Here is a 17,058-nt window from a genome sequence, read left to right as displayed (position 1 = left end):
TAGATGCCAGAAAGGCATTTGACCACATCAAGAGGCCCTACCTTATCCGGACACTCAGGAGATTCAAACTCCGAGAAGACTTGGGGCTGATTATGAGTTCGGCGGATGGTTTACGCCATCCGATGAGCTTCCGACAGGGAGGTTGCTGCCATACAGGCTACCTCCACGCCGGCCCCTTTAGGAGTTTCCCGCTAGGTCAGTGGGAAACAGCCTACAGCATTGTCTGGCTTGTAATCAAGCCAGCGGCAATGCTGTCGAGTGTAGGATGCACCAGCACCCTGGCAATGTTTACTGTCTGCAAAGCATTGCGATGGTTGCGGCCAGGGGGGCCCCTACATTGCCCATGTCAACTGCACCTGTCCTCCACCAGCATTTTCATGCCAGTGGTACCACCATGAAACTGCTGGCAGAGAAGGGGGTCGTGATCCCAAGGGCGCTGCCCTGGCGCATTAGGGCCGCCTCTTCCTCCAGATCACTGGAATCTCCGATCCTGGTGGAGCTGGCGGCCCGACCGCCAGAATTGTAATGTGGTGGTTGGACCACCGCACTGGTGGCGGTCCGCCTGCCGTCTGGGAGTCTGGTGGTCTAGTGACTGCCAGACTCATAATGAGGACCTTTGTTTCAAAGGTCTGATGGCTGTATGAGGCTCTGACATCATAGGTCAACTGCAGTGGCCTTCGCTCTGACTCTTTTACAATTAAAAGGGGTACATGCCCGGACTGAGCTGTCTCCTCACTGTTGGTCCTCCTAGCTTTGGAGCCCCTGGTGGCTGCGATGTGGCAACACTCTCTTATCAGGTAGGTCCCTATTTGTTTTGGCAGGTGCCTAAAAATATCCTGCTGTACATGGCTGATAGTCTGCTACCCTGACTAACGTACCTAAATCCCTACCAGCCTTCATGTCTGCTATATCCGATTTCTCGACATTCACAAGCTCCAGATAAACTGCAGCCAAAAGCAAGGCTTTACCACTCCCTTGGGTTTTAGCAGATTATAACCTTCAATGGGGGGTTAGCCATATGGCATGTCTCGGGTGTACATTAACTACAGTCTTAAGAAGATGGTCTTGGACAACTTAGATCCATTCACAGTTGCTAACAAACAAGATTATACAAAATAGGCCCACCTCAAGCTCTCTTTCTGTGGGGGGTACAGGCGGTCAAGATGGCTTTTGTCCCACACTTCTAATATGTCCTGGGATTGCTGCCCTTATGGTTAGGACATTCGAACTCTGAGGAATTGGCAGAGGCATCAGGTTCTTTATGTAGGGGGACCTGAGACCGCAGCTAAAACGTTCAAAACTGATTACCCGTATGCATTATGGGGCTTGAGCCTACCACGCATGGAACATTAATACATAGTGCTCCATCTCTCTCAGGTGGTACATTTCACCCCAGCAGGCCAGAAGCCCCACTCAGAGTCTCTACAGAGCAGCTTCTTATTTTTTCAGGCCTGGGCCTCCACATATACTATATGCTCCGAAGTCCCCCCAGGCATTGCTATCAGGCCTATCATTCAGGCCATGCTCAAGGCATGGACCTGCGCCCATAAATTGCTTCACTGTAATGCGAGGTTGCACAAATCTGCAATACTATGGTGCAATGTCAGAGCTAAACGGCCCATCTCCTGGTCCTTATGGAAGCAGGCTGCCATCCTTATCATTGACGATTTGATCCATGACTTGCAGCTCTAACCCTTCGAGACACTGCAGGCTAAATTAGGCCTACCCGGCTCCCAATTATGACGCTATTGATAACTTACGTCTTCCTATCAAATACCCTAAAAAATGGACCCCATCTTCTGAAATTGTGGAGACAGCTAAAGGTTTGGATATTTTCTCAGTGTTTTCACATGATTCTGCTGGAACTGCCTTATATCTCTTGCTTCCCCTCATTCAAACAACATCAGCGGACCTTTTAGTGTGTGTGGATTCTAGAAATTAACTATAAACAGCCTTAATCGTACTTTGGGTTCAGATCCATTGTTTAGTTTTATGTTATTGCACAGCGAGATGTACAGCATAGAAATACCATTACATATCATTTCTGCCTGTAAACCCATTACAAATACTACACATTTAAGCATGTTTTTTATGTCCATCTATGTTGGATCACTTCCTTAACCGTGGTGATGGTTACTGTTGTCTTTGATCTAGGTTATGCAGTTCCTTTTCATAATTTTAGAAACGTTACTACCATTGTATTGGGAGGGCAGAGGTTCCTGAAGTGCACAAATAAATACAAATAAACAAACTAAACGAGGACTCGAGTAATCTCTGCCTCGCAAAACCTCGGGATTGCTATTTACTTGTCTACAGTGTCGTTTTAAAACTAACTCACTTTGCATAAGGTTCCTGCCACACCTCACTAAGGAGGTTCAACAAGGCCAAAAGTGGACTGGGTTTGTTTTTATTTCTGTTCAGAGAGGGCTTAGTCTGGTGATTCGAGCTGGACTGAGCACATTCGTGTAGGACAAATATGGCTTGCATAAGGTTTATATTTGTCTTCGGTGAGACAGTGAGAGATCACAAGAGACTTGAATGTGATTCATAGTAGTTGCCAGTGTCTAAAATTACTTTAAGCATCCCACCCTTCGCTTTTATGAATCTTTCAGTGAGTCTGAAAATGGCCTGAGGTTGCTTCTGTTCCTGTTTAGAGGGGACGTGGCTTCTAATCTTGTAACCTCATTCTTCTGGGTGCTGCCTGCCTCACAAGCTGGCACTCTAAGAATTGCATAAGGCAATTTATAAAGCAAAAGAGTTACGGATGGAATGCTTGAATTAATTTCACTCACGAGATAATACTCTGGGCCACATTCCAGTCCATCGGCGTTCTGATCTTTTCAGCTGTGATTTCTGTTGATAAACGTTTTTTTTTAACAAATATGCACCTCTGTTTAAATGCCATGGAATGGGCCTACATTAGATATCCAATTCTCCTTATTACTATCTTTCTTATTATTTAAATACTAAGAACCTTTATTTAGGACTTCAACTATTTTAGGAAAATAGATTTGTACCTCTGTGACCGTAAGATTCTGCCACGTTCTTTATTTTGTCCTAGGGCATATATCAGAAGCGTAAGCATAACTCTGACAAGCATCTGTAAAAAAGTGAATCTTTCAAAACAGATATTTGAAGTATTTGCTCACTGAACTTGGCCAGCCATGCATCGAACATTTAAACTCTCTCAGTCAAAACTGATGAACCAACTTAGAGATTTCTTTCCTTTGATAACTCATGCATTATGTCTTATGGACAGGTGTTCATGGTTTCCTTCAATTTGGTTTATATCAGTCCATGTAATCTGTATTTCCCATTTGGCACAGCAACTAAACTGTTAACTTCATGTTCTATCTGAAGATTATTGTGAAGTACTAAGGCCAACGTTCTTTTCAGTTATTTAAAAGAGATCATGTCTAGTTTGGTGTCCCTTTGAGCATATCTTTCATTTTTCTTCTGTAGACTTGAGTGTCTTACGATGAAGTAAGAGCACTATTAGTGTCCATCACAACTGTTCATTCTGTTACACGTGTCCTTGCTAGGCATGAAGTGAATACCATTCTTGGGCTAAATCCTTCTCCACAGGTGAGTTCAAATTATAAATTGTTTAGTACTCTCAGGTCTTTTTCATATAAATTCCCACATGCTTTCATCCTTAAGGGCTGTGTTCTTTGTTTGCAATTCAATGTATTAAGTCAAGAAATGATTTCCAAATAGCAACGAAGGCACAAAGAGTGTAACTATACGCCTGGGTTTATCCCTTTCGGTAAGCTTTGCTTCATTCTGCTCTGTTGTATTCATTCATGAACAAGCTTCCTTTTCAAACACACAATGGAGGATTGCCGTTCTTGCAAGGATGTCTCCTAGAGGATTTTGGATAGTAGATTGAGCGTTCATTATTTTACCACCTCTCCGATTCTATATTTTTGATCCAGTCTCTCCAGTTCAAATAAATATACTTTTTGAATACATACAAATTAGCTAATTGGCAGGAATAGTGCTTTCGTCTGTTCTGGACCTCAGTGCATTTTATTTAGTTGGTTGAAATGCTATTGTCAGAATTACCAATTTGCAAAGTTTGTATTACAGCATGGTGTTCATGAGTTATTCTTGATTAATTTGAAATGTTCTCTTTCCACATAAGAATGTGAAAATTCTGTTATTTTACAACAGTGTAAATTAAGCATTATGATTTGATACACATATGAAGTCAAGACCTGTTTTATTCCGTGAGTATCATGATGAAGGGCAATAATTATACGTGTTCCAGGCGAAACTACATCGTCAACTCCTCTTTCCATATTTTGGATCCTCACAAAATTAATCCTTCAAGAGCACAAACAGCACATATCTTCCATGTTAAACAGTGTGACCCTTAGGCTAGGACATCGATATGGTGCATTTGTGAGTCGTGTAATGTACGAGTATGTACAACAGCGCGTTGGACGAGGTACCCCTTTTGTACTGGGTCACCCCTGGCTTGCCTTTGTGCTTCACTAAGAGAGTGTTTCAAACTAACCTCCCATTGAAAGATGTCGTTAGGGCATCAGCGGGAAGACACTTGTGATCATTTTAAAGAGCTACAGGTGTCGTTTCCTGGGCAGAAACGTAAGACTGTCATTCCAAAGTAGGATTTATTGTAATGAGGATTGGAATAAAATCTCAAAACATTCAGTTTCCTTTGCTGAACACTGCAAGTTCAGAGTTAACTATTTGAAACACACCAATGAAAGAACATGCTCAATCTGAAGAACATTATTAGAAACTTACAGATCTGCCGAAATCATCGAAAAGTAGCTGTTGGTACAGCAGTGTTTTATCTATTTCCACCTGCCTCATTCACAAAGCTTTTCTATGAGTTGTTGTATTTTGCTGCGAACTTAAGTGAAACTTACTCACGAATTTGCAAAAGTAAAACTTGCACAATCATTAACCTTTCACCCAGCTTTTTTTTTTTACAAAGAATTAGCACGTTTCAGTCATGACTAAGGGCCAGATGTAGGAAAATTGCAAATTGCGACTTGCAATTTGCGAGTCCTTCCGACTCGCAAATTGCAAGTCGCAATTTGCAATGCAGAACGGTGTCTCAGACACCGTCTGTGAGTCGGTATGGGGTGGCAGAGACCCACCTCATTAATATTAATGAGGTGGGTCGCAAATTGCGGCCCCATACCGACTATAGGCACTCGCAAACATGGATGCCTGCTGTAGGCAGCAGACCTCCATGTTCGTGACTGCTTTTAAATAAAGCACTTTTTTTTTTTTAAGTGTAGCCCGTTTTCCTTAAAGGAAAACGAGCTGCACTTAAAAAAAAAAACGAAACCTTTAGTTTCGGTATTTTTTCAGGGCAGGTAGTGGTCCCTTGGACCACTACCTGCCCTGAAAAAATAGTTTTGGGTCCATTCACAAAGGGGAAGGGGTCCCATGGGGACCCCTTCCAATTTGCGAGTGGGTTACCATCCACTTCAAGTAGATGGTAACTGCGATGCGGTCGCAAATGGTATTGCATACCACTACGAATCGCAAATAGGAAGGGAACACCCCTTCCTATTTGCGATTCTGAAATGCATTTTGCGAGTCGGTCCCGACTCGCAAAATGCATTTCTGCATTGGAAACACGCATTTGCGAGTCGCAAACGGCAGATTTTGCCGTTTGCGACTCGCAAAGTGTTTCCTGTATCTGGCCCTAAGTCACAACTAGGCCTTGGGTAAGAGACACACACAGAAAGTGCTTTCTGATAGGGACCTGGAAGATTATGAATGATTCATGTTTAACAAGGTAGGGGAAAAGGCATAAATATTCAAAGAACAGCTTTGTGAAATGGCCCCATTGGCCAGGTAATAAATAAGAATTGCTATCTTACTTGGAACTGAGGAGTTCTACATTAATGCATGTTAGATGCAACTTCGTATTTCTTTAAGAGTGCTGACTATATTTGTACATGAACAATGATAAATGTCAATAACATGTTGTCTCGAATGTTTTTCAGACTCGGTTCCCTGCTATACAACAAAGATATCTCTAAGTCTGCAGCTGTGAGGATCTCATCTTGCAAAATATGGAAGAAAGTTAAGAAAACATCCAGCATAATGAGCTGAACTCGACATTTAGTTGAGGGGCTTTTCCTGATGGCTGCAAGAATGGTCGTTTTTGTACAAATCAAATGCATGTTTAGGCCTATCATCAGATTCCTTGTAAAGGTACCTCGATTTTACACAACTGGACTTCAGCAAACACTATGCTGTCGAAGAATACTTACATTGTATTGCAATGTGGCAGTCTGTGGCCTCCTTAAAATGTAACATAATCTTATATGGGCTGTGAATGTAAATGCTCGATAACCTATGTGCACTCAATGTATTCAGACCAAAGATAGTTTGTAATGTATTGCAATATTGTGTGTTTATTACTGATTTGAATAGGCTATGCGTTTATATTCGGATATAAAAGAAAAGTAGTGACTATTAAGGCTTGATTTAGAAATCGGTCTGCTGCCTTTCTGTGATCTTGGTGTACGAGCAAGTCAAAGTGAGCAAAATGTGGTTGCCCAAGAAAATGAAGGCAATTTGGGGTGCCTAAATTACACTATGCATGTACATGTGTTTAAGGCTTGCAAATTTGTGGGCTCCACATTCCCTGTACATGATCTGGCAGGTACAGTCCAGTTGCTGAGCAGTGTGTAAAGCTGCTGTGGTGCATGTGGTTATTACAGACCATGCCCAGTTGTCTATGGCAAGGCTCATTCATGAAGATTGCAGTTATTCATTTTCCATCCCACTCTTTACTTTTATGTAGACACGTTTTTATTTCAAAAGATTGTCCCTTAGGTCCTTTTAATTGTTTGTCAATCACTCACGTGAGGCAAAGGGTCTTGTGACGTCAGCAGGGCCAATTCGATCCCTACGAGCGGGTTCGAAGTTAAGAGTTAATTAAGAGTTATTTGAGCATGCAAGGCTTACGTTTGCAGGGGGAGGAGATAATCTCAGCTCTTTTAAATGTTTGTCATTTACCCACGTGAGGCAATGGGCCTTTTGGTGTCATCAGGACCAATTCCATCCCTACGAGTGGGTTCATAGTTAAGAGGTAATTAAGAATGATTTGCCCATGCAAGACTTAAGTTTGCAGGGAAGGAGACAACTGCAGCTCTTTTTCAACACTGTACATCTTTATCTTTGCATGCATCAGTGAATTTGGGGTCATGCATAGAGAGAACTCCTGCCACACACCGAAATGAGCAAGATGGTTATCAATGTAGCCAACATCGATCCTTTACGAATTACCCCAGTGTTGTTCTAGACACGACTAGGGCTGAAAAGATTTGGATGATTTACCTTTTTGAACCAAGACATAAGCAAGTCGAAATGAAGCACACGTCCTTCAACTATTCAACATTTGGGGCCAGATGTATGAAAAAGTTTTGCACTCGCAAACGGTGCGAATCAGTAAATTCGGCCGTTTGCGAGTGCAAAACAGTGGTCTGCACAGCATGAAATGCATTCGCAGACCACAAATAAGAAATCGCTAAAATTGCGATTTCTTGCGTTGCGGCCTGGAAAATTGCGAGTCGCAATTTGCGATTCGCAAATTCCAGGTCGCAAGGCTATGCTGGAAAAAATTGCAAATTGCGATTTTTCCAAAAATGGCATTTTGCACTTGCAAAATACCATGATATGCAACCAGGTGGTAACCTGGTGCAAAATGTAAAAATGCAGTAAAACTGCATTTTTAAATTGAACATTGAACATGTAAAGCACACATGCCCTTTTGGCATGTGTGTACCTTACATGTTTAAAAAAATGATTTTGGGGTGCAGGAGAGGGGGCCTTGAGCCCCCAGCACCCTGGCCTTTTGCATTTCCAAAATTGAGATTTCTGGTTCAGAAATCGCAATTTTGGAAATGCAAAAAATTCGCACCTATGGCCCAACAGGCCCACAGCTGTGAATGGGGCCGGTATCGCAATTTTTAAGAAATCCCTATTACCGATTCACAAATGTGATACATGGCCCTTTGCGAGTCGGTAATAGCGATTTCTTAAAAATCGCAATTATCGAATCGCAATGGGCCGTAATGATACATCTGGCCCTTGGTGCTTTCTAAATGACGTTTCAATGAGCAATACTCTGCCTCAATTCAGTTGGCTACAATTTAATGTATGTATCTAGGACACAAAATGAAAACATAGCACTGTTATGGCAGTGTTAGCCCCTTCAATATATTATTTGGATTTACTTTGCAGGACTCAAACACCAAGGCATGCATGAGGAGAGCTTTCTAGGAAAGATCGCAGGATCCATTTTAAGCAGGATGCTAATGGAAAATCCTCAAGTTTTTGAAGGAAATATTCAATCCTTAGGAGAATCCACCCGAAGATTTTTTGCCCACACCGTGGTATAGATTCTCCTCTGTACTAAGCACTTTTGTCAGAAACCGAAGGACTTTCATAGTGGCCTAATAAGAATTGGGTGATATTTAAAAAAAAACTATTTGTATAAGAATTGGAGGAGAATCAACTGATGGAATTTCACCCCTGATAGGACTAGTATGTTGTTGCGAAAACAACCAGCAGTTCTCCTCCAGAGAGAACACTGCCTCCACAAGTCAGAAAATCTCCCACGAAGATGCCATACCCATAACTGAATCATCCTGAAGCAACTTAGGAGCTTCATTCCCCACTAGCCAATAGAAAACAGCGATCACATCCCAATGCTCTATCTCCAAGAATCCATGGAAGGCTTGAGACCCTTCATGGTAGAACTAAAATCTACAAAAAGCCTATTTGAGCCTGGAAAGGAATGGTTCCTTTTTAGTAACAGGACACTGCCCTCCAAACATCCGGCCATTGCAGTGATGTTTCTACAGTGACAAACGTTTAAAAAAGAAAATGGGAAGAACAATATCTCTTCTCTGTCCAATTTAGATGGCACCATCAAATACAGATAATCTGTTATCCAAGAGGCCAGTTCCTCTAGACCACAAGCAAAGGTGATAGCCACCAAGAAGAATTTTCTCATTCGTGCCTGAAACTCAGCAGGTAACACTAAAGGTAAATCCTATGCCTGGGCACTTCCCTAGGACTCAGATGTTCCAAATCATTTAGTAATTTAGCTTCAAACCATTCAAAGGGAGCCAGCTTCCATATTCCTTTTTTATTCCTGAAAAGCCTTAAAACTACTAAACTGAACTTTCCAATTTAAAGACCCAGAATCAAATTAAGCACATTCCTAAAGATGTTTTAAACCAGGAGCCGATCCCAAAGCTGGAGAGTAAACTGTTTTTTACACAGCACCTTAACGATGCCTAAGAGCAACCATTGAAGGTATAGCAGATTCCATGTGGGTCACTTGAATATCTAAAGCTTAGTCTGTAAAAAACCCTCGCCTCTACAGGCCAAGCATCTCAATATTCTTACTGATGGTTTTATCCTCTGATGATCTCAGCTGACAGCACAAGATACTGAGTATTAAAAGGGCACAAGCATGATTCACCCCTGTTCAATTGTCTTCTGGCACAGTAACAAGAGTAGAATATTCTCTTATAAATGGCTCCACAACATTGCTTTTGTACTCTAGAAGGTAGGAAATGAGGACAATTAGTTAAGCACAGTATCTAATTAGTATCAATGAAGCACATTCTTACACAATGCCCCTTGACTTTATGAAAAAGGTGCATTTTAGGAGCTGAGCAGCCTACAAAGTTTAAAACACATCCAGTATTGGTTAGCCAAACATCCTCCAGGAACAAATTTAGAGACAAGTGAAAATTCAGAGAGGAACACACCACTCAGATTTGATCTGCCCCAAAAATAAAATCAAGTGCTGCCCACATTCAAATACTTTAGGTTACCTGATCTAAGCTATTGATTAAAGGGGGCATGCAGTGAAATAAATCATAATAAGTCTTATAAAGGAGAGTTGTGCCTCAAGATTTTCTTCCAGTTCAAGGACTCAAAGAGAATCCGTCATTAACCAGAGCCTGTGAACTGACAGGGTCCCATGGCAGCTCCTACCTATAGCCTATGGCATCTCTTGTTAAGACTTTTGGTCTTCTAAGGGCATACTTTTTCCAGCCAACATGAAACATGAAGCTGAACACAACTGCAACTGTTCCTTGATCTATGCTGACCAAATGAAAAGATGGTTTAACAAGTGAGAAACCAGAATTTACAACCTGGCAATGTGAACTGCCACAGGGCCCATAAATGGATTACAAACTGCATAATGGTCTATGAGGGCGAAGGGGCAAAGAGAGAGAGAGAGTACACTTCAGGGAACAATTGAAGACTCCCAATTGCCCAGCCCTCCAAACCCAAAATGTCCTCCAAGACCTGGATAGGCCAGCCCTGACAATAGAGCCAGTAGGTGCAGACATAGCTTTTTTGTCCTTGTCATTGGTAAAGACAGCATCCTCAAGTCTGTTTGTAATTGTGTTGGTATGATTTGCAGATCGTGGCAAGGTGAAAGATTACTCTTGATACGGTTGATAAGTAGAGCATCCTGATTAAGGATTTTGCCCACTAGACTCATTCCAAGAGGGGCCATGAATTTAGAAATCTTTTAGGGAGGGATACACTATAGCATCAGGTAATTCATTGCTAGAACTTCGGTCAAATCTAGGATGGCCAACATTATGCCAAATAGTAGAAACTGCAATATGGGACCAGTGAAAATAAAGCATACCAATCTTTGTTGCAATATATAATGCCAAAGATTTTCCTTGATTGATATTAAGCTACAAATGTATAATCTCAATTACTTCTGCAGAAACAACCTGGAGTAAACTAAACTGAAATCTGGTATAACCAACAATGCTGACTAGATCATGACAGTCATTCACAATTTGTTTGAGTCATAGTTCATTTATGTCTCAGCATACAGAGTCAAAATGAACCCCATGAAAATCATGCTCAGGGCATGGTCAACCTTCCTATCAAGGTGGTCACTAGAAGATGTACCCACCAGATCCTCTAACTAGTAGCCAGGAACCCTGGAAATTACAGGGCAAAATAAAAGTGATTGTGGCAGATCCTGATCTTCCTGGAGTAACAGTTTACTGAGAAACCTGTTCACCATTGTTAATTCAAACTGATCCATTCAGGAAGAATAGGATCACTGACATCTCTCATTCCTTCTGTCTACTCAACTCTCATACAATTAGAAAATAAATGAGGCATTGCTGCATGTGGTTAAACCAGAAGGTGGGGAGGTGCTCCACAGTCATAAATAAACATCCATTCTAACATATGTTAGTGGTGGCACAAACTTTCTTTCATGAAAATGCTTGTCCAAAATGATGAGCCATCTGCCAAGAGTTGTGCAAGTGGAGGGTTCCTAATCCTAAAATTCCACGCCCTGAACTCACATGCATCCACCATAGTGCAACTTCAGATATATATTCTGAACTGCACCAACATCTCCTGCCAACTTGTGCAGGCCCTGAAATAAAATCTAGACTCCACACCTAAGCATACCCTCAAGGTCAAGCCTCACAGCAAATCATGCAGGTAAGAGGTCCATGAATTATGGAAAACTATGACCTGGTCCACTCTCCTTGACACACAAAGTGTCTGTCTGAAGGCAGAAAAAACCCAGAAGAGTAGGTGACCATTGATAACGGTAGAGCTAACAACATCACAGAGTGCCTACCTTGGGAAGTGACCACACCTTACCAAAGTATGAACTGTGACTGGAACATAGATGAGGAGGTAATATCTATTACTACTGTCATCAGGACGTAGCAGGAATGAACAAATGGCCTGGTGGGCACCCCTGAATGGTCAGATATTAGCTTCTCCCATAAAAATTGGGAATTGTAGATTATCCTATGATGTGCCATGGGAAGAGTTTACAGATCTTTTTTTACAATGGAAACCAAGTTAATCTTCCCTTGTGTAAGATAATACCATGAAACTAATTGATGGTGTTACTTTGCAAAGTGTAGTTTTCCTGCAGAATTATAACATGCAAACTTGTAAATGTTCAGAATTTTGGCCATGGTGCACTCCAGAATACACAAGGGTATGAGTGTATTGAATCAAGCTAAATGCCTATCTGATGCTTAGGTAACCTTTTAATTACAGTGAAATATGTACTTTTGACTGCAGCATAAGTCACATGGCCACTGGCAAATTCAGAGAGTGTTCTTTGCAATGAGAGTGAGGGAATTATTTAAGGCCAAAGTGCAACTTATCAAGAGTGTAGATGGATTTGTTCTTTTTTTATTATTCCCTATACCTGCAGTACAGTTGGTCTCCCACATAGAACAAATGTAGCAACATAAGATTAAATGTACCACACATTACTAACCCCCCTTCAAAGTTCCCCTCCTCAATTTTCCCCTGTGTCAGCTTATCATAATTTCCTCAGTGACTTCCTCAGCTACTGTGATGGTGTTAACAAATGAATTTGCACTGCCAAAAGATCTTCCTATATGTCTCAGTAAACTTCTTCACACCTGATGGTGACTAGCAGGGTTCAATTCCTCTGAAGACCCTTCCAGTTTCTTTTGTACCTAGGCTATCAAGTCAGAAAGATTAGGTCAAGGTGAAATGTACTTTTGCATTTCATTGTAGACCACCATGTTGTATGGCTGTTTTAGTGGCAGAGAAGGTGGCAGAGAAAAATATTGTGGGTGGCATGGAAATGGGTAGGATGTCAAAGAAGGGTAGGTCTCTTGTTGAGGGATAAGTATAATCTTTCCCTTGCCTCTTCAGGGTCCAGGCATTAATGATTAAATATCATGTGGACATTGCACCTTCAGTTTGGCACCCCTCAGGATCCTATTGAGAAGTGTTTCAGGGTTGAACATACTATATCAAAACATCAGCATTTACTACAAGTTTTACATCTACTTTCAGTCTAGACCTCTCATATCATCGATACTGATAGATAAGCTGATATTAGCATATAAGCATATAAAACAATGATAGTATAGCTAACAGCAGCATTATAACTAGCAAATAGACAATGTCCTGCTTTTCTTTAGCCATCTATTTACATGGCTACTGATGAATTAATTTTCAGGGGAGATTAAAAAACAACTTAATACACAATTTCCAGTATCCTGGGGTGGGGTGGTGGGTTGAAACAACAGAGGACAGCAATAAGCAGAAAGGGGAGGGGGGAAGAATGATCATGGGGGGAGAGGAGGGACAGGAAGTAGGGTAATAGGCAGACAAGGGGGGAATAGAGCAGGTTGGCAAGAAAGGAATGGAGTGGAGTCTGGGCACAATCGAAGGGCGATCCCCACTATCTGAAGACCGCCAATGTGGGGCACAGTGGGACCAGGAAAGAAGGGAGGGAGACAAGCCACAGGGGCGGAGTTGGCACCAAAAGACGCAGTGGCCCCGGTGTGTGGGGGGGGGGGGTAATACCTGCCATTCAGCACTGGGTGCTCAGCATCCGTCTTCTTGGAAGAAGGGTGCCCAGACTAAAAGGAAAGTCTCCATCTTGTCCTGCAGGTTGTAGATGATATGTTCATGTGAGGCTGTCTGATACTTGACTGAAAGACACTCCTCATGTGGAGGGAGCACAAGTGCCAGAGGAGACAGTTCTTGGTTGTAGTGCCATATGGCGATGCTGGCCCTCATACTGGGATAGGGCAGGGGTGTCCACCAGGTCATGGAGCAAGATCAGGGGCCAGGCCAGGGACACCAAGACCAGCAGAGTTGTGTCCAATGTAACACTGACCGCCCTTCAGAAGGGTTGGACAGTGGGGCAATCACAGAGGATGTAGACCAGATTGCAGCACTCATTGTCACAGCACCAGCAGTTATAATGGGGCAGCAATCCCACCATCCACAGTTTTGTTCTGTTACAGTGCCATTCGTGTAGGGATTTAAAGAGACAACATTTTGCTGTCCTTCCCTACCCCATGGTCTAATGCTTCTAGCAGTTCTGCCCAGTCCTCTGGCTTAAACTCCACCTGTAGACATGTATGTCACTTGATGCAAAGACTTTCCACCAGGGAGCAAGGAATAGAGGTGGTGCATCACTAGATGACAGAAGCCAGACATCACCCCTCAGAAGCAGCCTGAGGTAGGAGACCATGGGCGGAAGAATGGAAGGACCCAGGGCAATGTGAAGGGTGAAGACTTTAGTATGAAGACAGCAGAATGAGGATAAGGATAATGTATACAGAAATCAGGAGTAAAGAAGGAACACAGACACTAAAGGCAGGAAGGCCGACAGAGCCCATGAGCAAGGAAATTCAGTTATAAGGAGCAAAGAGGGACTTTGAAACCAGGGTAGGTGAGGAACGCAGGGCTAGAAGTAAAGGATACACATTGGTAATAGCAGTGGTGTAATGAAAAATGAGGAGGGGGGCCTCTGCAACACACATGGAGGCACCCCACCGGTCTCACTCTGGAGCTCTCAGCCAAGGTACCCTGCTGATGGGGCCCCCCGCACCACAATGCTGCGGGGGACTTTGTTATCCCACTGGGTAGTAGTAGCAGGGTGGAACACAAAGTATGAACAGGAAAAGAACAAAGAGTGCAGTCACAGCCAGAGTGGAGACCCACTGTGCCTTGGAAAGTGGTTGACGCTCTATGAAGTGGACCCTAAACACAACTATTCCTATTGCAAAGAGTTCTCCCATTCACAAACACAAGTGATGTACAATTGCCACAGTCAGATATTTCTACTACCAATTAATCGATACATAAAATGAAGGGGCAGAATTCTGAAAAGTTTTTTTCTTGCCCCTTGGCGCCATCCTAACTTCACCATGTGTGCACCGTAATTAAAATACGGCGCACCATGCCGGTAGTCAGGAGGACTAGTGTCATAATTTTTTACACTACTCGGTGCTTTGCAGGATTAGCATAAACAATTATGATGCTAATCCTGCAAAGCACCAAGAGGCCCATTGACCACAATAGAAGCCTCTTTTTAACGTCTCATAGACTTCTTTGCAACATTTTTTCAGCCCCCCTAGTGCCGGAACTCCCCCCTTGCATACATTATGCCTGGCACAGGTATAATGTGGCACAAGGGTTTACAGAGTGGCGCAATGCAAGCATTACGCCACTTTGTAAATATGGTGTGGTGTTTTTGGCCTTCCAACGCCACATTAGCATCAATAAATGACACTAATGTGGCGTTGGAATGGTGCTAGGCCCACATAAATCTGGGTCAAAGTGTTTCAAATAGCCCTAAAAAAGTTCCAGCGAAACCCTCACAAAAATGAAAAAATAAAAAAAATGGAGGACATGCCATGCAATCTTTGCCTGATAAGTTATTCCTAGCAATTGTACACTTCCTCTTTAGCACAATTTTGAACAATTGTTGTACGTAGACGGACAGTGGCATTGCACCACTTCAAAATGTTGTTATGGTACGACTCAGCATTTGACCACAGCCAAACTGTGCAGACTCTGATTCACATGGATGCACATACCATGTTCAGGTGGCCCCAATGTTGTCACGGAAAAAGGAAGCAATTTTGTGTTATTTCCATAAGGACAAAGAGAAGACCTAGCAGATGCACAATAGCAGTAGGCTTATTCTTCACATTAAACAATATTACTCAAGCGTGAATGCATGCATATGGGACAGTTGCACAAAAACAGACAACTTAAAAATATTTAGAACATTTTTAATCGTGAGTGTGTAAGGTCCTGTATTAGATTTAATATATATCTTTATAATAAACAGTTATCTCTACTGTACTGATTGATAAAAACTAGCGTTTAATAGTTCGTGTTGAATCAAAATAAAATATTGTACTGAATATTGTCTTTTTTAGTACATTGTATTCTGAAAAGTTAGCGTTTAAACATTTCATGGATTCAACATATATGCCATAATTATTAAATGGAGCTGGATGGCCAGTGCATTGGTCATTTTAACCCTTACTATAATTGATCAGTCTTCATAACGCAGTAACGCACAGAACTTCGTTTCTTCACCTGATCTCGTCTTGTGGTAGTACCGGCTTCTGCCATTGTTCTACCCCGCAGACACGTAACACATTTGGTAAAGGGTGCACACCTGACACCTAGATATTCTTTGATTTCCAGCAACAACATAGGAAGAGATGTGGTGGTTTGCTGATATTGGCAATCCACGACGTCCCATTCATTTGACTGGTGGGAAAAAATAAAAGGAATACACTTTAAGTGGTCCATCCTCTGCAATGTAGTAAATTTAATTTCTACCACGAGCAAACAAGTTAGAAGTCTAAACATTTACATTAGTGCTAGTGTCTGGGACAGTAAAAAGAATTGGATGTGTCCGAAACTACTGTTGTCTGAATGTTGTCTTCATCCATGCAAGGTCTCATCTGTTGTAGAAGAAAGATGCTGTGTCCCACCTCTTTTAGTCCATTGAGTGTTTCTTGTATGGTGATGTAAATGCCTTCTTATAAATGATGTTTGTGTGTTTGTGTAATATTTGTTCTAAAGATAAGGCGGAAACTGGATTGTTATTGTATGGGGAAGTGACCTCAGACTTGATTTAAGTAATGGCTGATCTCCAACAGAGTCTAAACAATCTAGGACCTAGGCGTAGACAGATTTCTGTAAGGAGTCCTGTGCCAACTCTTGCTTTTGGGCTGGAATGTTCCCACTGGGGCAGGGCAAGACTGATTTGCATATGACTGGGTCCAAACTGAGTTGGCATGTTGTGCAAAATAATCATGGCCTGGGATACAGGCTAAGTGATTACTAGCATCTGAAATTAATTCAAGCATTTAATCCGTCACTCTTTGGTACAGAAGCTAGTTTGGCACAGTAAACAAGACAGTTCTCAGACAAAAGTGTATACAATGTTTTTCTTGTGTTGTACTGCTGTTGTGCTGTATTTCTGTTTGCAGTACTTTGATGTGTTGTGCCATGTTATGTTGATTTGTGTGCATTACTGTTATGGTCTGTTGTTTGCTTGAAATATAACAACAAATACCTCGACATTTCCATCCATTGCAGCACAAGCCTTTAGAGTTATTGTAAAAAAAACACAATTTACCACAGTCTAAGGTATTAAATTATTGCTGTTCAAACTCATAAACTCGTGAATATTAAAAACATGAGTCAGCCCAAAGCTCTGACTGAGATGTGCTA

General features: G+C 42.0%; 1 protein-coding gene across 1 annotated transcript in view; it reads left to right on the top strand.

Moving 5' to 3' along the window:
* The window catches only part of LRRC2 (leucine rich repeat containing 2), a 1,181,887-nt gene extending 1,168,794 nt beyond the window's left edge, over positions 1-13,093 (top strand). Inside the window, exon 9 of the mRNA XM_069227666.1 lies at positions 5,991-13,093. Coding sequence (XP_069083767.1) covers positions 5,991-6,040 — 50 coding nt within the window. The 3' untranslated portion in view covers positions 6,041-13,093. The remainder of the gene's footprint in view (positions 1-5,990) is intronic.
* Positions 13,094-17,058: the final 3,965 nt, after the last annotated feature.

This window comes from Pleurodeles waltl, chromosome 1_1 (assembly GCF_031143425.1).
Source record: "Pleurodeles waltl isolate 20211129_DDA chromosome 1_1, aPleWal1.hap1.20221129, whole genome shotgun sequence".
Taxonomy (NCBI): Eukaryota; Metazoa; Chordata; class Amphibia; order Caudata; family Salamandridae; genus Pleurodeles; species Pleurodeles waltl.
Note: the sequence above shows the minus strand (reverse complement) of the source record. Positions and strands in the feature narration are given on the sequence as shown.